The following is a 27,934-nucleotide window of genomic DNA, read 5'->3' as shown; positions in this document are numbered from 1 at the left end:
TCGCTAAGTACACAAACCATTCGAAATTGTCTCCACTAAAATGGGTATCAAGCTTTGAAAGTATATTCTCATTCTTTCCTGGAGTAATTGACATTTAAAATGAAAACTAATCTTACCTAACATTTTTTGACGGTTTAATTGACATCTGAAAAAAAAGTAATCTTACCTAATATTCTTTTACGGTTTAATTGATATTTTAAAACAAAATTATTAAATTTGAAAATTCTTAATGAATCTGATTACCAATCGGGATATCTTTTTAATCGCAGAAAACCCAGACGATGAAATTTTTTACATATCACAGAAAATAATAAATGTTAATTTAAACAGTGCCACCTATGAGGTGATTTCAAAATTTTTAGAACGTCTTAATGTGTGTACTCTTACACATTACAATTTCGGTTAAATATGTCAACGAAATTGTACAAATAACACATTTACACTGTAATAACGATTTTTTTAAAAATCTTTGTTTAAAACTGTGAATATTGTTGTATAATTTATGATATAATTGATTTAGTAAACAAGAGATGGCGCTTAAAAATTTGATATTTGTTAATTGACTTTTGGAAAACATTTGAATTTATTCTCTCTTTATTTATTTTATTTATATAGAAACGAAATTCAAAAAAAAAATCATAATAATGTTTAGTTTGTGACGTTCTCCAATCAAAGTACGTACATATACTAAAAGTAAATCGAAAGAATCAATTAAAAAAAAAAAGTAGAAAGAATATTTTGAATAGCCCGCCATATTACCGACTCCCTTCACTTACCCATCTTCACGCGTTTCCGTTTTGTTACCGGCCGGTCTATTGGACACGGCCAGCTAAAATTAGTCAGTTTTCCGAAGATACTCGTTGAGGTAAGTTGATGGGTGTTTGGTGTAGCTTTTTATTCCCACATTGAGCTTGTTATAATTTACCATTTTCATAATTAAATCGGTTATTTCGTTTTCTTATGACAATTTGTTTATTTGTCAATCATTATTTATTTATTATAAATCCCCTTTTTTATTTTAAAACTAAATAACTAAATTTTCAGAAAATCGCCATTGGGAGACCCGTTAGCTTTTAAATCTGAAATTATCGGTAGAATAGAAGGTCATCAACGTCCTTTTATTATGTAAGTATCACATTTTAAGGTCTAGGTTAGATTGCACATTTTATTTTTTTCATTTCCGTGATAGCTTTGCGGTAAAATGCATTTTATTGATTTATGCTTGCTGACGTAGATGCGCGTTAAAACGTGTATTCTCTTTTCGGGTTGCATCTGCTACATTAAAACCATTGCATTGTTTGATATTATATCGCAATATTTTCAAGCATATCGCAAAATCGATCATTTATACCAGTTTCTTTCATAAAGATGAATTAAATTTAATCATTAACTCAAATGCATGTACAATATTAGTTTTTTTTTTTTTTTAATTCAAGATTTTTCATGTGGCTTAAAATCGACGATTTTTTTAAACAATGTGAAATGACCCAAAAAACACGTTTAAAATAAATAAAAAGTGCGGAAAAGTGTAGAACATACCGAAAAATCACATTAAATTTTTAATGAGTCATCACATTTTGTGACGTCACAAGCAAAGCAATGCTAACCATGCATTTTCGTATTAAATCGGTCAATACCTAACTTACAAATTGTTTATTTTATAGCCACGCACAAAATCAATCTAATAAACTTAAAAGTAAAGTTATTTTGCACTAAACTAGGTGAGATTACAACGTATATTTACGGATGAAATACCTTTGTTTTTCTTAAGCTTTCGATGCATAACGACTGATTACCTGTCGTTAGATAGACACTAGAAACATTCGGATTTAGCCCCACGTCTCTCAAGACGGCTAAACCCGAATGATTCTAGTTCTAGATCTTGTGTTAGTTCTAGTGCAAAACTAGAACTAACACTAGACCGAAAACTAGAAACATTCGGGTTTAGCCTCACGTCTTCAAGACGGCTAAACCCGAATGATTCTAGTTCTATGTCTTGTATTAGTTCTAGTGTTAGTGTAAAACTAGAACTAACACTAAAACTAGAAACATTCAGGTTTAGCTGTCTTAAAAGACGTACAGCTAAACCCGAATGTTTGTGGTTCTAGGTCTAGTGTTAGTTCTACTTTTCTTTCAATAAAAATATACCACAATATAACGCTAAATAACATTTAAAACTAGAACTAGAAACATTCGGGTTTAGCCGTACGTCTCTCAAGACGGCTAAACCCGAATGATTCTAGTTCTAGGTCTTGTGTTAGTTCCAATAAAGTTGACGCTACTTCTACTTTTTGGCGCCAGTAACAGTATTTATAAAGAATACGTGTAACTATTAACGTGTTTGTCCAACTAAAATGAACAAATCCACTAATATATCGTCCAAAAAATGGACATCAGAACAAACACTACTATTTCTAGAAACATGAACAATATCCTTATTTCTGGAATCAGAAAATTCCTCAATATAAGGACCGACTAGCACGAAATAAAGCTGTCAGAAGGATAGTTGAAATTATAAAGAAAACAGTTCCTAATTTTGATGAAACCTCTGTAAAAGCAAAAATACGAAGTTGTATACGCAAAGTACTTCACCATAGAGCACTACACATATAAATTTAGAAATTGTGCTTTTTGGCAAATGATACATATATTGCAAGGATGTATAAGAATCTCTAGAAGCCAAAAATCTTAAAGTTGCTTGCAGTTTTACGTGAGCTGGAATGGCATTCTTAAATGATTAAAAAAATTCTTGCTGATGTTTATGGCATAACTCTCTAATTAAAGTACTAGCTTTTTTTTGTTAATAACGTGTGCAGTTCCAAGGAGCACATTTGAACTACCATATTGATGTTGCTAGTTCTTTCTCCAGATTCATCGTATAGATATCAATTGGAAGAGAAGGAAAACAAAGATGTCGACGTCTCATTAAGTTTAAGTTTGAAAGTTTTACAATTTTTTTCTATTTTTCGGCCTATTTCAAAATTTTGTATTTTATCTTTATGGTAATTGTTCTCATTATTTAAATATTTTCAATCGTTTTTGGGCTTAAAATATTTAATACGTAATAACGCTTCGTAACCTCAAAATTTAACCTCAGTTTTCACAACGCGCTTTTGAAGAAATGTTTTTAACAGATTCAGAGAGAATTCCATGTTTTTGCATCATTTCTCATTTTTTACCATGTGGTCCAATTAATTGACGTTGTGTCCGAAGATGACTTCAAGTTGAAACACGTGTAACACATAAAAATAATAAATTTTCATACGATTCATCTTTTAAGGCCAAAAACCTGGTTTTTTCTTTCCTTCTCTTCCAATTGGTACTATATTGATGCCAGCGCGAAGTACATCATTTGACGCCATTTTTGTTACTGTGCCAGTACACAATTATAACATTTATGTGGAAACTATTTCTGGTGCCAGCTAATTGGCGCCACTAAACTGGCTTCTTACTGGCGCCAGTAATCCGTGCATGTGGAAACTTAGCTTAAAGGTGGTCCCACACGACTGGTGTACTTGGCAAATATTTGTCTACTCGGATACACTTGCGTAGCGTCAGGCAGCTCACATCGTTATATGTATTTTTTATGTTACACGTAAATTAACTATGTAAGGCCAATGTTTACACAAATATTTGCCTACTTGCGTACTTGCCAATTACACCAGTCGTATGGGATCACCTTAACACTAGACCTAGAACTAGAAAGTATCGTCTTGACGCACGGCTAAACTCGATACTTTCTAGCATTAGATTGTGGTATATTTTTATTGAAAAGAAAACTAGAACTAACACTAGACCTAGAACTAGAAAGTATCGGGTTTAGCCGTGCGTCTTCAGATTTAACTTTTAATGGAATTAATACGTAGAACTAACACAATACCTAGAACTAGAATCATTTGGGTTTAGCCGCACGTCTCTAAAGACGGCTAAACCCGAATGATTCTAGTTCTAGGTATTGTGATGAGTTCTAGTGATGGTACTAATGTAAAACTAGCACTAACACTAGAACTAGAAAGTATCGGGTTTAGCCGTGCGTTTTCAGACCTAACTTTAAATGGAATTTCTACACAAAATTCTGAAATAAATCAGTAAATTAGGTGGATCCGAATGTAACGTTTAATCGGAATCAGGTATATATTTTAGATTATCTTTAGTTTATAGATGATAAACGACATTTTAATCGTTGTGCGTCGAAAACCTAAGAAACAACCGTATTTCACTCGAAAATATGCGTTTTAACCAAATGTGCTATGAAAATATATAGTTAGCACGGTCGATGACGTCACTTTTTGTCGAAATTTTAAAGTGATTTTGCCACACTTTTTTTTTATTTGTAACTGCTTACTTGAGTGATTTCCCGTCGATTAAAAAAAAATGTTTAAGCGACATGATGATTCTTGAATTATACTTTTTTTTGTTTATTTATTAATTTTGATTTATTTAAATAGGTCTTATGCAAAAAATAACGGTAACTCCTTCAGAGGACGTAACGGCAATTCGTTTCGATGCGGCGGTGATGGAAATAGTTACTCCAACGGCGGTAACAGTAGTAGCAACAATAATAAGTTTCGTAATAATAATCAAGGCGGATCGCGGTTTTCAAAATCATCAAGTTTTCAAGGCAATCGTCTCCGTAAACCCGAATGGGACATGAAAGATCTACGTCCGTTTAAGAAAAACTTTTACGTAGCTCACGCAAATGTCGTTAATCGGTCCTCTTATGAAGTAGAACAATACAGACAATCGAAACAGATCACTGTTGAAGGGGATGCTCCGAATCCTATTCAAAATTTTGAAGAAGGAAATTTTCCTGATTATGTTATGGGTAGTATTGAAAAGCAGGGTTATGATTCTCCAACAGCAATTCAAGCCCAAGGTTGGCCGATTGCTATGAGTGGCAGAAACATGGTTGGAATCGCTCAAACCGGGTCAGGAAAAACATTAGCTTATATTTTACCAGCAATCGTTCACATTAACAACCAACCACAAGTTGAAAGAGGCGAAGGTCCAATTGTATTGGTTTTAGCCCCAACCAGAGAACTTGCGCAACAAATTCAACAAGTCGCAAACGTGTTTGGGTCATCTTCGTACATCAGGAACACCTGCGTTTTTGGTGGTGCCCCGAAAGGGCCGCAAGCGAGAGATCTCGAGCGCGGTGTTGAGATTGTTATCGCAACGCCAGGACGTTTGATTGATTTCCTCGAACGCGGAACGACCAATTTAAGGCGGTGTACATATCTGGTTTTAGATGAAGCTGATCGTATGCTCGATATGGGTTTTGAACCCCAAATTCGTAAGATTATTGAACAAATACGACCTGATAGACAAACGTTGATGTGGTCAGCTACGTGGCCAAAAGAAGTTAGAAAATTATCTTCTGATTTTTTGGATGAATATGTTATGATTAATATTGGATCTTTACAATTATCTGCCAATCATAATATTTTACAAATTGTTGATGTTTGTCAAGAACATGAAAAAGAAATGAAGTAAGTAATATTATTTATAAGTATAATAAGTCTGTATTCAAGTTTTTTTTTTTTTTTTCATTAAGATGCAATTAATTTCAAACATTTAGTTCATTCACTATTATTTGCTGATACTAAAGTAAAGCATCATGAGCAATACTTATTATGACGTCTGGTTTTACAACTGTGACCAACTGAATCATTTGATGATGTTTAACCCTTTGGCAAGCGCGTTTCATAATATGCATTCATAATATATATCACTTCATGCCACTAAGAGAAAAATGGCAAATTAAGTGATAAAATAAAAATTGTTTGATATAACATCAACTAATCATTTATTTTAACAAAAACGTGTGTTAAAACAAAAATGCAATAATAGAAAAATGTGTCTTCTTCCATTTGATAAATGGACACAATAATTATTGCCAGGAATAAATAAGTGATAAAATTAAACATTTATTAATAACGAAACATTAAACATTTATTTTTGCAAAAACAGTCTTCAATCAGTCTTCTTCTATTTGACAATTTTATCAGCAAGTAGCGCAAAGTACAGTTTCTTTCGAGTGATTTTTGCAAACAAATTGATGACATGTACTACAAGTAACTAGTTTTATTATTTTTATGGACATTACCAAGTTGGCACCTGCCATTTCGATTTTGGTTTGCTGCTAAGGGTATAGTTTCCGATATTTCTGGTGGTTTTTATAGCCCTCAAACAATAGTGGCAGTAATTATCACCATGAAAAAGTACCTGGACGCGATTTGTGATAGTCCCTCCTAGCAAACTAGGTCCAGGGGCACTTCTTTTTTATTGTATTTTAAATTACGCCTCAAAAAAAAATATATACAGTGCTTCCCAAAAGTAACAGATAAATTTGTTAAAACAATTAAAAACGATTTATAGAAAAATCGTTAAGACGGGTCTGAGGATTTACATTTTTTATTATATACATTTTTTTCGCGATTTTTCAACCAGTTATGACGTTATCGCTATTTTTTTCAAATACCAATTCTCCATTTTTAATACGGAATATGAAAGAGGACTATTTTCTGAATTTAATGCAGCCAAAATTAATATTAGTTACATAAGAAAATTTTCGAGAAAAATTGCCTTACAGTTAATCATGATTTTCCATTCATTTTAGGTAGAAAAATAGCAATAGCCATACGTATCCATGGCAACCAGTTGTATATCTGATACAGTTGGTTGCCATGGTTACGCATGGCTACTGGTATTTTTCTATCAATTGAAAGGAATATCATGAAACTTTAAGTAACTTTAAGGTATGTAACCAATATTAATATTGACTGTACTAGATTCAGAAAAAAGTCCTCTTTCACATTCCGTAATAGAAATGGGGTATTGCTATTTGAAAAAAATATTGATGACGTCATTACTCGCTTAAAAATGGCGGAAAATTTTAAAATCTATACCAAACAATTGCAAAAAATTTAAATCTTTAGACCCGTCTCAGCGATTTTTCCATAAAGTATTCTTAATTGTTTTAACGAATTTATCCGTTACTTTTGGGAAACCCTGTATAGTAAAAAACACTTAAACAACAGGGTATTAATTGTTTAGACTCTAAAAAAAAGCACTTAAACAGTATTTAGAGTACTAATTTTTGTTTACATTTGAAAAATACAAATTTTAAATGAATTGTTGTATTTTCACACAAAGTAATGGTATTTAAATTTTTAAATATTTTGTTTTTGTAATTTCCGTTAATGCGGACCTGAACAACTCACGCCAGAATTTGGGATTTTTAAACTACTTGTTTACAAAACCCCGTCTTTGTTCGTTATATGACTGCAATTAAGTCATAAAAACCACCAGAAATATTGGAAACTATATCTCTCGATATTGGGAGAGAAATTCTACCAAAACTTTCAGAAGTGTCTGAATTTTGGCTCATGTTCTTCCATAAAAGCCAACCCCAGTTCATTTAAAAATTTCCTTTGTCTAGGGGGTTTCTCTAGTGGTTTTGAAAAATAACAAGAGGCCACCTTCTGGTAACTCTTTCAGTAGTATAAAAGGCACACTTCTAGTCAACAGTATCTACACCACTTTTTGTGCAAGATGGGATTATTTCTGGTTTTTTGTCAACTTAATCTGTGTCGTCCATTGTAGAAAGTAAAATTACAGCTTTATTATTTTTGGATACATAGGAAATAATGGTCATATCTTCTTGAAACCCAAATAGAGTAGTTCCCACAGTACGCGATTTATTTGGAAGAAACTTAGGAGAAATTCCTTTTTTGATTTTTTCTTCAACCAATTTTCCATTTTCCAGAAGATAAACAGCCAAAGGATAGCTAGTATAATAATTAACCTCTGGACTATGTGGAACGGTTTATTGGATGTCTTGTAAGGTCCATCGCGTTGTATTCCACAATATATCTCTAATATCCAAGTATAGAAGGTCTTGCTATCACAGAGAGCATACATTTATTTTTATATTGTAAGATAGCCAACTAGACATACTTAAGGTGCCTAATGGGTTGCGACTAACCATATTTTTTATAATACCACATCAAAATGGACAAAGTGCTGCTGCGCGCTCGCCAGAGGGTTAATTTAAGCGTTAAATTCATTTTTCTTTTAAAAATTGTATTTCGACATCTCTCTACGCCCCCACATTACCAATGATGAGAAAATTAAATGAAATATTCTGTGATTATACTTTAATAACCACACCTAACCTCTAAGAAGACCTGATATTTATCTAAAACTATAATTTAATCTATTAATAATAACCCAAAAGCACATTTTTATAATTGACATTTGTTTAAGATTAAATAATCTCCTCCAAGAAATTAATGAAAATGGCGAATATGGAGCAAAAACGATTATTTTTGTTGAAACTAAGAAGAAAGTCGAAGATATTACGCGGAATATACGAAGATACAAGTGGCCCGCTGTTTGTATGCATGGCGATAAAAGCCAACAAGAGCGGGACTATGTACTTCGTGAATTCCGTAATGGAAGGTCAAATATTTTGGTGGCTACAGATGTAGCTGCTCGAGGATTAGGTAAGCTGTTAATTTAATTACAAAAATTATTATTCAAAAAAATCATTTAATTGTGTTATTGCGCGTCCTTTTTTTTGTTTTTAAAATGTTAAAAAAAGAAAAAAGGCTTATAGTAGCATTATACGGGATTTCTCAGACTGGCTTTTTAATTGGAAATCATTTAATTGTTAATCTTAAAATGGTGCATTTAACACTAACTTTTTTTAATAGGTAAATTTTTACTTTTTTAAAGACTTTTTGTTTTTGTGCTTTTTTGTTATCTTTTTTCTTTGTGGTGATGGGATGGATTAATTTCTTAAATAATCAAGTCTTAATAAATCTAAGTTCATATAATCTTTGATAAATCATTATCATTAAATCAGCATCATTTCTTTACCGTTTCTCTAGAAAGCTTTAATTTTAGTGGATATTTATTCATTTAATTTCTTTTAAGTTTATTTAATCATTTTTTATCATGTAATAATTGGGTTGGGTTGTGGGTAGTGTAGATGTGCTGTTTTTTAAAAAATAACTAAAATATAAACAAATTTCCCCATTCCAATATCTTTTCTACGAAAAACTAAACAGTCTGGTTTATCCTTTTTGTTTCAGAGGCACGTGCAGGATGATGAGCGAATTTAGCCCAAAAAAAAACTGATTAAAAAGATTTACTGTATAACAGTAAATAATGAAAGCTAAACGCCTCTCTATTTTGTCGCCTTGAACGGTTGGCAATTTAGTCTTGTCTTGCGGTGTCTCAATTGCACAAATACAGAAATACACAGTCAAAAAAAAGTGATTAAAAAAAAAAACGTGTAAAAGTTGCGGAGGGCTGCGATTTGTTGTCGCAGGTTTATGAAGACCGATGCTGAAGATTATCAATTGTGTCCCAAAAAAAATCCTTATTTATCCTTTCTGTCCATTTTTCAATGAAATCTTTTTTTTGTGCTTTATTTTATTTTTATTGTGACAAAATAATTGGTCTTCGGCGTTCGGTCGGAAATCGCAGTGGATTCAACAATTTATTACTGTGAGGATCTTCTGCGCCCCCCGCTAAGCTCCGCACCTGTCTGTCGATGCTATTATAGCTCTTCTACCGTTTTGTTGATACATAAGCCAAGCGCCTTGTGGATTCTGTGAGTTCTCGAGCGCAATGGTTAGTATCCAGTACTTTTTTTTTAATACCTTAAATTAATATATTTTTATTTCAATTTAAAAAAGCAAATTTTTTAAGATTTTTTTATTTTTATTGGAAAGAATCAAAATAATGCATGTTTTCTAACCATATTTTACAAATAAGCGAATAAAAAAAATATTGAAAAAATGCTTTTACTAACTTTGAATTTTTAACAAGTTGTTGATTTTTATATGTGTTTTTTTTTCTTTTTATTCTTGCGATTAGATGTTGAAGGAATTAAATATGTGATCAACTTTGATTATCCAAATTCGTCAGAGGATTATATCCATAGGATAGGAAGAACGGGACGTTCAGATACAACAGGGACTTCTTATGCGTTTTTCACACCCAATAATTATAAACAAGCTAGGGATTTAGTGTCAGTTTTACAAGAAGCCAATCAGGTAATTTATAAATTGGAATTATTTCTAAAAGCCACTTTACAGTTCGCAAGTTTCATTACCGGCAAGAAATATTAATTTATCTTGCACGCATGCGCAAATGACGCGTTCTTTTTGATATTCTTGCAGATGATAGGTTTGGACATATAGTTCGTTTTTTTTTTCTATAATACTTGTCTATGTAATTTTTTTAGCGTTTCTGTTGGTATTATCTAGGACCCTTATAAAATTTATGTTGTTTTCCCGATTTTTAGTAACATTTTCAGTAACTAAATAGTTGAGGTTAAAATACTAATAAATGTTTAGATAAATACGATTTTAACGAAGTACATATTTGTTGTAAAAACGTGCTACAAAGTAATTAAATCGAACAATAGTTATTTACATAACCAGTTATGAAAAGACAAATTTTGTTTGACGAATGTAATAGTTGTTAGTTTTGCAAATTACGTGAGTTAAACAAAATTAGCCGTTTCATGACGTGTTAAGTACAAAATTTTATCTAATTCCTTTGAAAAAGCAATTTTTGTTCAAAATTTTACTTATTCTATTAGTGACAGATGTCAATTTATCAATTTGTAGTTAGGTTATGGAATTCATTACATCACTACTATCCATGCAAAAAATCGAGGACCCTCACTTTAGAGATCGATACCTTCGGAATCGCTCGATAAAAAAAATTGCGACAAAGTTTGCTGTAATCAGTGAACATTTCTGCGTATAACATGTTAATTTGGAAATTTTCGGGTACGCGGTTTTTCTTTTATCGCGAGTTAAGTGAAAAAAGTACCCGCTTTTTGAGAGTCCCAGCAACTTTGTGTACTTTGCGATTTTTTGTGCGTTCCAGACAGGACGTCGTGCCTTATTTCTTTATGTAGGTAAAATAAAGGCGCGACGTGCTGTCTGGGACCACCATCTGTTCCGATTTAACGGAACCCTCCTTTCCTCGCATAGCTTATTTCTGTTTCTCTTTAAGTTTTAATTCCATTTAAAATTAAAAAATTAGGGAGCAAAAATTTTGAAAAACTGATAACGGAATCCGAGAACGGACATTATTTGACATATTTTGGTAAAAATCGCGTTGAAATCCGTCAGGTCGTTTTCGAAATAACCGTATCCTACTAAACCGCGATTTTCCGCGAAACTATATGGAATATCGAAAAAATAAAATATGCCCCACATTAAGAACATATCGGTTTACCACCAGTTCAAATTTGAAATTTTTTCGTCAAATAGTTTTGGAGAAAAAAATCGCTAAGTAGACAAAGTTGCTGCTGGCACTCTTAAGGCTAGGCGCAAATTGAGACGCGTGTGACGCGTGCGACATGACACAGCGCAGCGCGTACTTTTGTAGCAATAGGAAATCAATGTGACAGCGCAAATTGATCGCGCGTCGCGACGCAGCGCGACTCGCGTTGACACGAACACGCGCGACGCAGTGGCAGTGGCACAGTTTTTCGCGCCGCACGTGCCGCACGTGTCAAAAAAAAAAATAAAAATAAATAAATAAAATAAAGTAAAATTAAATAAGCATATTAAAATAAATTAAATATAAAAATATATTTAATTTATGATATATCGTATTTAATGCCCGACCGAAATTTCGGTTTCTGTTTCGGATTCGACCAGTTTCGGCCTAAAATAGGGATTTCGGCGAAGTTTCGTTTCGGCTGTATTTTGGCCGAAACCGAAACTACGCCGATAGAGCTTCGGATGACCGTCGACTTTACTCGACACACGTGTTTCTTGAGAATAATAAACATAAATTCCATTTTCATTTGCTCAACGGTGTTTACAGAATATCCTGTAATGATTGTAATAAAATATACATTGGTCAAACAGCTTGAAATCTACTAACTCGTTTTAAAGAACATACCAAAGACAAAAATTCTGCTATTTTTAAACACCTTTTAGAAACTAATCATAAAATAAGCCTTAAAAACATAAAATTAATACATCACCAACCTAAATGGTTGAAACTAGAAACTTGCTGGAAGAATTTGAAATCTCGAAACAATGGAAAAATTTTTTTTTTTTTAAATTTTGTTTTTCAATTTTTTGTCATTTTAAATTGCCCATGACTTTTTATTTTACATAGGTAAAAGTTATTAGGGGCCTTCAGTTTTTTTTTCGTCAACGAGTATAATAATACTTCTTCCCCTTCAGCACTCCAGTCTGAATCAGATTCAGAGCTTAACAATAACTCTAGTTTTCTTCTTTTCTCGTTCATTGTAAGATAAAAAACCGCGTTACTAGTGATCGCGAGCCGTAAAAAACTGCGTGGCAATTTGCGAGTGTCAACGCTACGCGTGCCACGTGTTCGCGTCATGTCGGTCGTGTCACGTCATGTCGCACGCGTCATACGCGTCTCAATTTGCGCCTAGCCTAAAAATCGGGTACTTTTTCATTTAACACGCGATAAAAAGAAAACCGTGAATCCGAAAATTTTCAAAGTAACATATGTTACGTAAAAATGTTCACTGATTTCAATAAACTTTACCGCAATTTTTTCCTTCGAGCGGTTACGAAGATATCGATCTCTAAAGTGAGGGGCCTTGACTTTTTGCACGGATAGTAGTAGTGATGTAATGAAATCATTACATCACTAGTTATAAAAAAAGTGACGTTACAAAACGTCAGATAGACATGTAATAGTTATTTACGTAACAAGTTATGAAAAGACTAATTTTGTTTGACGAACGTAATAGTTGTTAATGCAAAGTACGTGAGTTAAACAAAATTAGCCGTTTCATGACGTGTTAAGTACAAAATTTTATCTAATTCCATTGAAAAAGCAATTTTTGTTCAAAACTTGACTATTCTATTAGTGACAGATGTCAATTTGTAGTTAGGTTATGGAATTTATTACATCACTAGTGATGTAATGAAATCATTTCATCACTAGTTACAAAAAAAGTGACGTTACAAAACGTCAGATAGACATGTAAAATTGAATTTTCATAATGGAATTAGATAAAATTTAATTTTCATAATGAAATTAGATAAAACACCTTTTCTAGGTAAATAAATGGCAAATAAACACCCCACAACATTTTTATGCACCTTTTCTTTTTGAATAACGAAAGCTCAAACGTCAGTGTGACATATTTATTTCAAAACATGATAAAACAAAATTTCCTGTTAATTTTGCCAACTTTACAACAATTTGGCAGGTATTATAGAAAAAAAAATGAACTATATATTTTTTGCGCTGAAAGTATGGTTAGTTATTTAGTTACTTTTTGTGTTGCCAACTGTAAAATATAGCGACATAACGTGTTTTGTTGGTTTGTTTGTGTACATGTGCCTAAATTTTTCAAAAAATATGTATGCAGCATTGATTGCAACTGAAATATTGCAGTTAAAAGTTGCCAAATGTAAAGCCAATCGCGCCAGATCTTGCCGCAAGATACCTTGCATGCAAGAAAAATTGCTTACTGTAAAGTGGAAAATTTTTATTTAACTTCATACTGTTCAAAAATGTTATAGATACACGTCAAGCAGGTCTTGTTACAGTATTCATTTAGATATTCTAACTTGTACTGTTACAAGTCGCCTACCAGACTTATTTTATAACTATTAATTTCCTCTCAAATTTGGCATGCCTTCGCCTTGTTACATCAGTGAAGCATGAATGCTAATGGGAGGTAGATTAAATTTGGGGAATATGCCTTCGGTGTTCACATAAATTAAAATCTGGATTCCATCCTCAAGTTCTCCAACATTTCACACATCTTGTATATCATAAATATTAATTTTATTATTAACATGAATTAATTAATGTTTTTTCTTTTTTAAATAGATGATAAATCCGAAATTAACAGAGATAGCAAATAGATTTTCTGGTAGTTTTGGTGGAAAAAGTCGATGGGGTTACAACGCACGAGGACGTGAAAATACAGGTCCAAGAAGTCACCATCGTTTTGGAAACGGCAACGGTTTGCAAAATCGATTTAGGACGAACGGCTACGCGAACGGTAATAATGATTCGTACAACTACAATTAGAAGATTTTAAAGTAATTTTTAATTCTGGTATAAAAAAAATGTTTTTCTTTTTATAGTACTATTGAGCGTAGGTTATTAGGGCGAGCGGAGACGTTTTAATACTCGAAGACTTATTGCGATCTCACTCCTTTCGGTATTATTTTTTTTTTTTTAACTCGCATCATTCCAACGACGGAAAATGAATCTCTTGGAAATATAAAATCGAAGATGGTTTTTCGAAATGGAAATATTTCTACGTCGACGGCCGGGAGATGTAGAAGTAATTTTATTTCGGATTTGTTGTTTTTAAGAGGATTTATAGTCTGATTGGAACGAAACGTTTTGTACACTGCGTAATCGACTGATGAATCAGAAATCTAACGACGCGCGGTTTATGTAAGCGAAAATTGTACCGGATGTTAGGTCTTTTTCGTGTCTGTGATTAGAGTAGATGATCGAACCCCCTTTTTTGCCTCCCCCGAATGTTTTTTTTTTTTTTGAAGATTTTGCACACAGGTATTTAATTTATAATTATGACTGCGGTTGTTTTTATTATTTATTTTTTTATTTATGGATAACTCTACGTGGAGTTTTTGAATATTTCGACGTTAAAATAATGGACGTCTTGGAGTAAATTAAAAGTTTAGTTTGAATTTTATAAACTGTGTTGTTTATTATTATTAGTTTCTTTTTGTGAGAGTAGTAAAATTTCTTTTTTCAGTCGACAAATGTTTGATTCTTATGTATTTATGTACCAAGATTGTGTTGACTAAAATTATAATAAATATTTAATGTCTGACCTTTTACCTTTTCATAACCTGTCTTATTTTAATTTTCTTGTTTTAAGTGATCACACGTAGTAATAAAATATATAATTCGTTAAATCCAAATAATTTTGCATAAACTGTTAGTATTTGATAATCTTTGAATTAAGCTTATAAGACTTACTCAAAGGGATCTAAATATACGCCTTAGCCTCTGGGCTTTATTCCATGTTGATAGTTCTGGTCCTTCCTGCAATTCTCTTAATTCGTTGTTAATTAATTGTCTTCATCCTCCCAGGTTGATAACATATTTTGGCCCATAGTAAGATCTTTCTTTCTAATCTGCTTAACTCTTGGTGAAGATTGTTGAGTGGTACCATAACTTACTACAGGGCTTATGAGCGTTTTCTACAGCCCCTTGTTAAAAGTTTGGACCTTTATTTCACTACAGATATTTAAACTCGTTCACCATTCCAAATTTGTTACCTCTAATCTATGTCCTATTATCATGTATTTGGTTTTCCCTTCATTTATTTGCACTCCTAGGTATTTTTCCGCCTTCCTTTAATTATTCAAGGGCTTCCTCTAACGCTGCTCTAATTCTTCCAAGCACTTCATCCGCATACCGCAGTACTTGAAGTTGATGATTGTAGGTATATCGTACCTCTTGGGTTCGGTACAATATAGGTGCTTGAGGCAAGACTTGTTAAGCCCACACAGTGAAGTCTTTATTACCATAAAAATAAACTATGAATTATATATTCGAATTATTAAGAAACTTTTAAAAAGTTATGGTTTTATAAATAAATTTTTAATTATTGATCTTTGAGTAAATCAAAAAGTTTTCTATAAAGATCGTGACTGCAATAAGAAGTGAAAGATTACATTTTTGATATATAGAGGGTGCTAAATACATTACTTCAATAATAATTTTTTAATTATTAAATACTACTTAATAGAACAATGGCAAATAAAAAGAATGTTTAAATAATAAGGATTTTGTGGAAGCGATTAAGAAAATGTGTAAAAACGTTACTTTTCAACAAATTCTTTGAAAATAAAATGGGTAAACCTAGATTTCTGATTTATTTAATGATTTTTTGGCGTTTTTCATTAGCTCAAAGTTATAATTCTGTTCATTATGATCCTACAATACGCGGTAAGTTTTTATTTAGTGATACATTTAATTTATATTTTTAAAACATGTTTTAATTTTAGTAACCATAGATGAAAAACTGGTTTGTGTCTCCGATACTACTTTTTGGCACTTTAATAATTGCCTCATTTGTGGATGTTCCGAAAATTTAATAGCTCATTGTTATCATATGTGTATTTAATTTTAATTTTGTAACAAAATGAATAAATAAACAAAGTATTAATAAACAAAACTGGAGTATAATACTTTTTTTATCTTCTGTGTGTCTATTTATGTTTCAATATATTCCATATGTTTGTTTATAATACTAAAGTTGTTTGTAATAATTTTTAGGCCTCCAATCATTTATTGCATTTATGGACAAACTTATTCACCCATATCTTCAAGAGGAAGATAGATTGATTCAAAACAAGGTATTTTCTTGTACTACATTTTTTAAATATTTCTTGTAACCCTATGTTTTAGGAGAATATACAACTATTAAAGGAAAATTTGAACCATTTCGATCACCGATATCATCAATTATTAACGAATAGACTCAATAACGTGGTAATATTTATTATGTTTTTGACTTTAAAAAATATTTTCTAAATAACTTATTTTAATCACTTGAATCAATTTAGGTTATATAAATATTCTTAAAAGTTTTTCTATTTAAATTAAATCAAAGAAAAAAATGTTGAGATGTCTCTTTTAACCTTTAAAAGTCTCCACATTTCTTAAAACCGTTTTTCACACTCCTCTGAACATATCCTTGGAAAAGCACGTCAATGGTTTCGATAGGTGTTGTGTAAAGTGTCTCGAAATTACGCAAAATTGCTCTTCCCACAATCTTCCGATGCAGTCAAGCGAGGGAAAATGACGAAAATTACGAAAATGACTTTCCATCCCTCCAAAAACGTTTAACGATTCAATTCACTCCGACGTTTTTCCATCGCCGTTACATTCATTGACACCTTTACAAATCTACCTTTACAAAAGACTCTTTCTCTGTGTATATAGTTATTTAGTATACTTGTAATTCGTAACGTTTTATGTTACGAATTAAACACCAAACATAAATATTTGCTTTATTATTATCAAAGATTAATTGTTCATTTTCGATTAATCAGAACATTAAAATCTTTTTAATCCTTGTAAATTTATAAACAAAATTTGAACGTTTTGTAACACAAAAAAGATCCTTCGATTTCTCTTCAAGAAATGAAACTGCCAAATAAGTATTTAAATCAATCACAAAGAAATCAGTTTCGATTTCACATTTTAGTGCTTTAAAGTCATGATTATGCTGCAATCTAATATAATTATGCATTATAAAGCATTTTCTGTAATAAAGTAATTTGAAACGTTTAACAGTAGCACTCAAAATGTTTATATGAATAAGGTAAACAAGTTAAGCAACTATTTTAGAGACGCCAATATGATTTGTAGTATTCGGCACAAAAATTTGATTTTATTGATTATATCCTAAATACCTACGTGCCTTAATCATTTAGACATAGCTACACTAATATTAAAAGTTTTCGCGAAGAACTAGCAAACTTAGAAGTTACTCCAGACATTGGCAACCACAATGTGGACAAGCAAATAAGTCCAAATTTAGCTCATCTTTCAAAAAGCTGTTTTGAAGAATTTTTTCAAACGTTTATAATCATCACGAAAAAGGGTGGTTATAACCAATTGATAAGTTCTCAGGTGTATTTCAAGAGATATTCTCTTGAATTCAATTTATACATTAACTTGCAGATACATATCTTTAATTTTTATATTTTTAAATATTTGGACCATAAAATCCAAAAACATTAAATGTAGACTTGTCTAAGGTCCACTTTTACCATCTTTCTGATAAACTATCTAAGGGATAATCTAATGGCTTTTTTAGCGCTCTCATTGGCTAAAGCGCCAATTTATCTATCGGATAAATTTATCAAGAGGTAATATAATAACATTATAACTTTCGAGGACTCATATTCCTTGATTATTTACCAAGTCACGTTAGTTGAGGTGATGCTATTTAGCTAAGAACAGTTACTTGAGAGCCATTTGATCGTTAAAATTATGATTACCAACATACGACAGCATGTCTTTTAATGTGTGTCAAAAGTTAGTGTCCAAATTAGCCGCGTGCTAGTTGTATTCTTTTAAGTTTTTAATTTTAAGCTGTAAAAAAAGAATTTTGCCAAAAAAGCTAGAAAAAGAGATTGCTATATATCGCACACAATTCAATTTTTTTATAAGTGCAATAACAAAAATAACTCAGAATAAGCAGTATATCTGATGAGGGTCCACTTTCCTAATTTTATATGTTTAGATATGTTGTACATATTCCATATTATCCATATTCAGAATGCGGCAAAACTTATCTGTCTTAGGGCCGGTTGTACCACCTCCCGATAAACTATCTAACGGATAATTACCATGGATACAGCGGTTTTAAGCGCTCTCATTGGCTAAGTGCGCCAATTTATCTATCGGATAAATTTATCGGGAGTTGGTACAACCGGCCCTTAGGCTCGTTACTACCATCTTCTGGTTAAGCTATCTAAGGGATTATTACCACGGTTACGGCTATTTTACGCGCTCTGATTGGCTAGTAGATGGGTTTATCTATAAGATAAATTTATCTAACAGATGGTAGTAATGGACCTTAGGCCCACTTTTACCATCCTCCTGATAAACTATCTAGAGGATAGTTGTCATGGTTATGGCGGTTTTAAGCGCTCTCATTGGCTAAGAACTGGATTTATCTATCGGATAAATTTATCAGGAGGTGGTAAAAGTGGGCCTTAGTCTGTCTGTCATAACTCATAACTGTCTTTGTCTACTAAATCCATGAACAAAACTTATAGTATAATGAGTGAAACAAAGTCGAGGAATTCTTTGTAGTGTAGCAAAGATGATTTAGATAGTGCCATCAGATTGAAAAATTGATGTTCCTCGTTATAGGATAACTCCCCCATTTGTTGTCAAGTTAATATCACTCTGTTAGAGAGTCACTTTAGATGTGCACTTTTTATAAGTTTTAAAGTATCCTAGGAGTTATACAAAGCTTATATATTATGGTATTCTTATTCCATCAAGGGGTAAAGTATGTGCTGGAGCATTGTTCAAGATAAGAAACACCTTATCAGAGCAGAACTAATTTCTTGTGTACTAGTGTGTGAATATATCTCATATTAATTACTAACTCTGCTTTAAATAGTGTCTTCTGATTGCAGTGACATTTACATAAATCACCATTTCTCGTATTTTAGAGTGAAAAACAGGACATGGTCTGGATCTAACATAGCCAGACTAGGAAATCTTTCCTTCCTCACTTCAACGATCCTATAGATAAAAACTAACATAATTTAGAAAGTGATAAGTCACTTAGATACACTTTGGAAGGATTGGGTTGTTGAAGAAATAATAATTTGTGAATAGCAGCTTCTTTTTTATTAACATCATGATACAACTCGAATACGGTTTTATGAAAATAAGATTTAGAAATGAATAATATTAGAATATTTGTGTAATTTGATACTTTATTATTTCTTTTTGTAGTGATTTTACATCAAAATTCCCACGACCCGGTGGGTATTTACCGATTATAATAGGTGATTTGTTGTGACATCTGCTCAAATTACAACCTTTGTAATAGAATAACGAAGAAAAAAAAAACAAAACCAGGTGGTTTTATTGAAAATTTCAAAAATGAAAAGATCAAAGTAATTTTTAATCTTAAATCGTTAAAGAAGAAAAAGGGGTGAAGTCTTTAATGTTTGTTCTTTTTTACTTATTGTTCGTTTTTTTTTGCATAAAAAATGTGAAATCATACAGAGTGTTTGTGCATTTGGATTTTTTTGTTTGAGTAATATTGAAACTCAACATCACACAGCAAAGAGAGAAAAGGGAAAATAAGGAGAGTGTGAAAATAGCGGTGTATTTGAAAAGGAGAGACGCGGGCTATTGTGCGGTTGTCCCTTCCAATCAGTTCTACTTTGGGGCGCCCCGAACTCTATGGTATATAGAGGGTTTCATTCACGGAAAGGTGGCGGCGGACACCAATACAGTTCACGTCAAACAATCTCTTCTCATCGTCAGGCATAACATCTCTTTTTCCCGTCTTTGGTGGTAGTTGAGTCTTTCTTCAAATACCACCAGATATTTTTACAATATATCTAAAGTGGTTTCTATTATTCGTTTTTATTTCAAAGGATTACTTTTAAAATAATATTTTATTATAACCCCAGCTTTCAAAAGTTACTTTTCAACTCATTATTATTATTATATTTTAATTTTTTAATTATATTTTTCAGCAAATCTATCTCAAACCGCATCTCTTAGACCTTTTCTTCCTTTACACATTAATCTATACTCAAAACGAAAAGAAGACGTCGAAAGATTTTTTTTTAATAGAAAGAAAATAATCATCTCGACGTCGTCTCGCTAATGATATACGGGAATTGAAAGCGAGCAATTAGTCTAGGGACGAAGTCGACGTCGACGAGGACGACTATGATGGTTACTTCGGGGGTGGCGGCGCGCCCCTCTTGGGCTGTTGCGACGCCGCAAACTCAAAACTACCCCCACGTCGAAACCGTCACACCGCACAGTCTCTTTTCTCTCCGTTTCGATGATTTTTAATTCTTCCTGTATAGAGCCTCCGAATGGAAATTGAAATGGAAATTTCCTCTTTTTTTTTTTGAAACACACCAAAAATAATTAACGTGAATTTATTGTTACAAAATAAAAATAGGAGAAAATGGGGGATAATGGGAGAATGGGGAATGTTGGGTTGGTGTTTCGTTAACAGGGAGAATGGGTGGTTTTAAAGAGGGACGTAAAGGGGGGTGGAGGTGGTGTTGGAAGGAGGGTTGAATGAGGGAAAGGGGGGCGTACAATTAGAGATAATTAGAGCTGCGGTAGCCGACGCCACTGAGTTCTAGAGATTAACTAACGACGTTTAATTGGATTAGTTGGTCGTGAAGGTCTTTAAAATTTTACGGAGTTATTATGATTATTTATTAATTTTTATTTTTTTTTTATTTATTAAGTTAGGTTAAGTTTAATCATTTTTTCACTACTTTGTATAATATACTTTTCTATTTCGATTGATAGAATTGGACTTCATGAAAAATCAATATCTTAGATAACTGTTTAAGATCACCTTTTTAATGACAAAGCTGATTTTTGAAAATCTCATTTTTAAGATGAGTTATATCGGGTGAGCGAATTTACTATTATTTTTTTTATATTATATGCTTTTATTTTTTTTAGAGCAACTTTAATTAAGAAATGTTTTGGAATTTTAATCATGGAAAGATTAATTAGTTATCAATATCTACACTAATAGCTATGTTATGGAAAATGTTCCAAACATTTGCGTTCAATCTGAATCGCTTATTATAAAAGTATATGTAATTTTTTATACAGGGTGAGTATTTTTCCATGTTTAGTAAAAAGATCTTGAAAACTAGCGGAAATAGAGAGACGATTAAATAAGGAAAAAATTGCAGTTTCATGAACTCAATTTAATGAGCTTTTTGTTTTTTGGATAAAATGTAGATATCTTGATTTCTCCGCTATTATTGATTTTACGAAAAATATGTAAAGGAAGAATTTGTAGGGTATTACATGTTTAATAAAGCAGTTTAACTAATTTTTTTATTTAAGCAATAATTTTTGAGTTATGACACAAACTTGTAATTTTTCTACTAGAAATCATAGTTAGCTTTATAAAAACGGCTTTTTCTCAACAATTTTAATGATATATCACTTGACATAAATATTTTTATTAATAAATAAATTATAGCCATTTATTCTTTTAATTGGAAAACTGTTCAGGTAGTATGCTATGGAAACAATTGATAGATACGTTTGGTTATGACAGCTTTAAGCTGCATAACCAATCATATGTTTTGTTTACTTTCTAATTAACGTTGATCGAAGTTTTGTAAAATGCAATACAAGCTGCAGAACAGTATTTTGATCATCGCCAGCCTTCTCTACCTAGAGGTTTGAAGAGGCTGATAATTTGGGCGAGGATGGTTTTTTCTGTAAACAAACTAAAGATGTAAGACAGAAGTAAATGTATTAGCATGAATCCATCAAGATGAACCGGTTTCAACGCAAGTTGAATCTCAAGCAGACACGTCACAACGTACTGTCGTTAGAGAACTAAAAAAGCATAGATTTCATTAATATAAAACGGCAGTTTCACAAACACTACCCCCAGATGACTACAAGAAGCGTGTGGAATATTGTACGTGGTTTATATTAACATGTGTTAAGCTGATCATAGCTTAGATTACAGTTTTGTGGACAGATGAAACACGATTTACAAACTGTGGCATGTTTAATAGACATAATCAACATTTTATGGATGCAATAAAATCCGCACCATCTTCAAGAGAGGAGATCTCAAGTTAAGTTTGGATTTAGTGTTTGGCGCGGTGGCATTTGTTCAAAAATTCTTGGTCCTTACATTTTTTTATGATACGTTAATCGGAGATCGTTATCTTCACTTTCTACAGAACGAGTTCGATAATATGTTGGATGGATTGCTCCTGCAGACACGTCATTTGCTTAAATGGTTTCAACGCGATGGGGCAACACCACTTAATAAGCTAGCGGTACGAAATCATGGAAACTTACGTTTGCAAGCGTAACTATCAATTGAACAGTTTGCAAATTAAAAGAATACTTGGCTACAATACCCTACAAACTTTTCCTTTACACATTTTTCCTAAAATCAATAATAGTTAAGAGATATCTAGTTAGCCATGCATTTCATCCAAAAAACAAAAAGCTCGTTAAATTGAGTTCATGAAACTACAATGCTTTCCCTATTTAATCGTCTCTCTATCTCCGCTAGTTTTCGATATCGCCATACTAAACATGGAAAAAGACTCACCCTGTATAACTTCAAAAGTACTCATATATGGAGCAGAAAAATAATGCAGTTGTTGATCTAGTTCGGTTAAAGGTTTAAAACATTCTCCTAACTGTTTCTTATTTCTAACAATTCATTCGAATGTTGAGGTTGAGATTCGAAAGTTCATATCACCTTTGTACCATTTGTAAACAATTTCTGGTATAAATTACTTCCTTTGATAATTTTAGTTTCCATGCTTCCAAAGTCAAGGGTTTAATGAACCTAGTTTTGAGCAAACTTATCCATAACATATGAAAATATTAGTTTATATCTGGTTTTTTAACTGGTACAGGAAAGCATTCTGCATCTATTTTCTTCATGCCATAATGTTCGTCTTTTAGTACTGAGTTTTTCTAAAATCAAAGAAGCGTACCTTCCAGGAATTTTCAAAAAATTTGTTTATGACGAATTATCTATGGTTATCTTATTCTATTAAACTTGACTTCATAACTCGTCCAATATCTTTTTGAGTTCTTAAAGATATTCGTTGCTTCCCTTGTCATCCTCCAGAATCTGAATGAACCCTGGTAGTGGAAGATTTTGTGGTCGAAATTGTCCCTTATAGAATAGAAAATTTATAGCAGGAATAGAAGATTTTACCGTCCTTCGGAGGGGACGTTAAGCCGTCGGTCCCGGCACCAGTCAAACATCTCTGGTGTCGTTAATGATGTAGTGGCCACACAAAAATTCTAGAGGAGGCCAAGCTCCAAAAATTGGGCTGTGGCGCTACAGATGATGAATAGAAGATTTTGGACTTATTTGATGACAACGATTCTGTTCTTGCAAATGAGAAGCTAACTAGATAATTATGTACGAGATAGTAATTTTATAGAATAAAACGTTTATAGTCTGAATAGAAGATTTAGGACTCTGAAAAAATGAGTTTTTGAAAATACCCCAGAAGAACATAAATCAGAGTCATTAAGTGAGTTCATAGAAAAGATTTCAAATTTCCAATTAAGAGATTATCTACACTTGAGAAGCAGTGTTGTTGGAAAAGTCAAGATAGACTACTGTCAAATTGGATGTATCATCTCTTTCAGCGTTATTTAGTACCATTAAGCTGTTTTTACCACCTCTAGCATTTGGATCAAAAATGGAAAGAACGTCCTGCAATAAAATTCAACCAAGTTGAAAAGAGGAGATTACAAAATTGTTGTTATATCACTGCCAATTTTTGTTAGGATACTAGAGAAGTATTGGTGCTTAATAATTCTCGTTCTGATGACTTATCAGAAATTAATTGGATAATGAGAAGTGGAAAAGAAGTGAAATAAAGTTGCCCAAAATGTATTGCCTCTATGATTTCAAGGGAAAATCTAGAAAATAGTGGTCTGGTGTAATATAGATATATTATATATAAATAATCTTGGGATGGAAGTTATTCAAAATTACTTACATTAAAATCGAGACGAATCTTTTAATGACACGGAAAATATTCAAGTTCCGTCGGACAACTTCAACTCGAATACTTTTTGAATCAAAATTTATGTAGGAATGAATTTTATGTAGATTTTGAAGTTACTCAAAGTTTTTTGTTATAATTTTTAGAACCAAAAACTCAACTCAAAAATCACCTAAAATTTTGATATTTCCTTTCTCATTAAATAATTAATCAAAAAAATTCTTGTTTTACCACATCAATTAAAAGTAACAACTTCACTTCTGAATCATGTTAGCCCACACACAAAAGCCATCAGAATTTATAAAATCTTCCAACCGACAGCTCATCAACTCATAATCACCACCGAGAGAGAAGAAAAAAGATTTTCCGTTCATTCACAAATCACTTTTATAAAACTTGAATTACAATTTATAATAGCACACAACTAAAAACGTTTACAAAAGCGAAACGTTCCTCTCCTCATTCAATAATAATTCCTTTCTTATCGTCTCAAACCTCAACACCTCAATCTCGTTCGTGTTCATTCTTGTTTGTTTGTAACGCAAACGGTAATTTTATACATTTAACACCTCTTATATCTATTATTAAAATCGAATCTCCTCCCGTTTAGGTATTAGACGAAGAAGAAGAAGACACAAAAATAGAAAAAGACGATGAGAGATGTTGAAGGATGTATTTAATAATAAAGGTTTTGGTTTAAAGGTAGAAGAAGAAGCTGACACGAAGAAAACACGCTTTGAGCTGTCAACACAAAACGTTCAACTCCCGTTTGTACATCTGTCCGTTGAGATGGTGATGGTGTTGGTGAGGAGTTTTTGGTCTTTCGGTTTATGTGTAGTGGAGAGTGTGAGCGGTGTACCCGGGGCGCATTACCTGAAACAACTGGAGCCAATTTGGTTGGGAAACGTGTGTGCGTGGTGAATGGGACACAAAAGGGGCCCTCCTTCGTCATCGTATCTGACAAGCGTTGCTGTACGATCAAGAGATTCCGTTCCTCTTTCACCTTACGAACAACGTTTTCACGCTTTTAATGAATGGTATCCAATGCATCGTGTGTCCAATAAATGTCTTTAAAAGGGCGAATAATAATACTTGTATCTTTATTTGATTTAACCTTTGTTAACATGAATAAATTTCGTTAAACAAAATTAAAGACTACTTTTTAATAATAATATTATAAAATTGTTACACTTATTCACTATTTAACAACTTTAAGAGACATTTTTTATTATTTTACTTATTGATTGTTTGAAAGTTGATGTTGAACTGAAAAATGACGTCGGTTTCTGGTCTTTATATAACGTACTTTGAGTGTTGTAAGACAAAAGGTTCTTAGAAATGGGAGGAGGGTGATATATGGGCGATATTCAATACGTTAGTTCGAGAAGGGTAATTTGTGAAACAATGATATGGTGGTGTTCGTTTTTTGAGTAGACTTCTCTTATTGGTGCATTTTCATGTATTCGGGAATTGAAAGATATTAATTATTATAATATTAGTAATTAAAAAGATAAATGACTTCTTGTTTATAAAAAAAAAGTCTACAACATTTATATTTTTTGTTTCAGCGTGCTGTAAGGAAGGTGTTTCATAGAGAAAAGCAAGAAACGTTATTTAACATCGGCAAAGACACTCGGGTAAGATTTCTTCTACTTACTAAATATAAAAATATATGTTTTTATACACTCGTTTTATCCATGATCAAATTCAATATTTGGGTAATATGTAGAACTTAAAAAAAAATAGCTCTGTTTTTATATATGATGATAAAGAAATAATTTATAACTTAAATTAAAGCTTGTTGTTGATAATGGAAAATGGCTGAGATAAATGTTCCTCGAAAGTTTTTCGTGAAGCGAAATGCCGTAAAACGAAGCTACTTAGAATGACTTTTCAGGAGATTATAGCTTCTTTACATATTCGTATATTTGAATGTAATGAACTAAATTATGTATTCTTAATGTTCTTCATGATGATTGTACATTTTTATATGGAATATGCCTGCATCGTGGTTTTTAAGAATTGGATAATCTCGACAAATGTATTTTTTTATTTCTAATAGGAAGAAGCTAATAATATTTCTGAAAAATCTGTGATGTAAGAAATTTGAGTAGAAATTAAGATTCTGTGTGACAAGCGCTATGTAACAACAAAATCAAAGAGCAATTTCGTTAAAATTGCATTACAGTTTTGAGTTTAATTTTGAGCCGCTTCTAAATCAATAGTGTACATTTCTCTTCTATAAAATTCTTCATCTTTTTAACTAATCATTCAGTTTATACAGTTTTCCTTTGTACTTCCATTATGGTTCAAGATATAACTTCTGGGACGTTAATCTACATTAATATTAGGTATTAGGCGTTCAAAAAATTATTCTCCTTTAGAGTTAGGTTCTCATTTTTTTCGTCAGCTTCATTTTAGGTTGTTCATCTTCTTGATTTTTTAAATTAATTCAAGAAAATGCTGAATTTCTTAAATATTAATTAATTCATCCTTCGCAACATTTCTACATCCTTTGGACGATTAGTAACATATTAAATGTCGTTTTGTTGTTGATGAAGTTGATAACTACCTTCTTTCACCTCATCTTGATAAAATCATCTAGATTTACTTGAAGCTTTATGCAAACGTAATTAATTCTAAAATCTTAAACGTTATCTATTCCAATAAATTCAACATATTAATTCAGAGTCAAACCTTCCAACTATCCATATCTTATTCATCTCCTACAATAACAGTCTAGAAATAAGTTTCTGATTTCCCGAATTTTAATATTATCTCGATATTTCAATTGAAATATTCTATATCTATCCAAGTGTTTATGTCTAAACTAAAATTTGAATGTTGTTAAGATGTTGAATATGTCAGCTCAATTCTTGAAGCAGTGTCCACATAATATTAAGGAAGAAACGCGTTAAAATGTATACAAATATTTGCAAGAACGAAGTAGACACACTAAACTTATGCTGAATTGGAATAGATCAATAAAAAAAGTAGCTAGTAATTAATTAACAATCATTACGTAAAGGATCAACTCAACCCAACACTAAACTAAGCTAAAACTAGGCAATGCTTAATTGAGGAAGAAACGCTGCTTATGCCAATGATGAGTACTTCATCAACCATGAAAAAGTAAGAAGTTCACCATGAAGGTAATGTTTTTGAGCCGTTAATGGTCGTCTACAGACTACGGGAAATTATTCAATAAGAACGGAGCAAATGTAGGAGTAGAAATCGTCCAGCAAGGATTCAAGACTTATTGAATCTGCGAAAAATAATTAATACAGCGCCATGACACTGGATTCAGTTCTAAAATTGAAGCTCAAATATTTAACCCAACCTCATAACATCTTGAGTTTTTGATAACATTCAGATGTTGCATGTTTAAATGAACATAGTTGCTGCTTTAAATGTTAAACTTTTGTGATTGAAGGTGTTGTACACTAAACAAGGTTCTTATCGCATCAGCGGTGCATGAAAGAAATTATGAAAGTAAATGGTAGTAACAAGTGGTGCAAATATCCAGCTTTGGACTAATTCACAGGAATTAGTATCCCTTTTAGATGTTGGACATTGCAGATAATAATCAAGTCCAACCCCAATAGGACTTTTTTCATTGAATACAACTTTATTTATACTATATA

General features: G+C 32.1%; 1 protein-coding gene across 4 annotated transcripts; it reads left to right on the top strand.

Annotated features, from left to right (window-relative positions):
- Nucleotides 1-615: 615 nt before the first annotated feature.
- LOC111418757 (ATP-dependent RNA helicase p62-like) lies at nucleotides 616-25,899 on the top strand. 4 transcript variants are annotated; one of them, XM_071200592.1, is made up of 7 exons: nucleotides 765-865; nucleotides 1,045-1,125; nucleotides 4,449-5,489; nucleotides 8,269-8,507; nucleotides 9,889-10,067; nucleotides 13,867-14,041; nucleotides 25,859-25,899. In XM_071200592.1, coding segments are annotated over exons 2-7 (1,662 nt in total). In that variant the 5' UTR covers nucleotides 765-865; nucleotides 1,045-1,123; the 3' UTR covers nucleotides 25,885-25,899. The 4 variants fall into 4 exon arrangements, with proteins under 4 accessions (XP_022907184.1, XP_071056693.1, XP_071056694.1 ...); XM_071200593.1 differs by lacking the exon at nucleotides 25,859-25,899 and adding an exon at nucleotides 14,127-14,848; XM_023051416.2 differs by lacking the exons at nucleotides 765-865; nucleotides 25,859-25,899 and adding an exon at nucleotides 616-674 and having other exon boundaries at nucleotides 13,867-14,848.
- The last annotated feature ends 2,035 nt before the right edge of the window (nucleotides 25,900-27,934 follow it).

Source organism: Onthophagus taurus, chromosome 11 (assembly GCF_036711975.1).
Source record: "Onthophagus taurus isolate NC chromosome 11, IU_Otau_3.0, whole genome shotgun sequence".
Taxonomy (NCBI): domain Eukaryota; kingdom Metazoa; phylum Arthropoda; class Insecta; order Coleoptera; family Scarabaeidae; genus Onthophagus; species Onthophagus taurus.
Note: the sequence above shows the minus strand (reverse complement) of the source record. Positions and strands in the feature narration are given on the sequence as shown.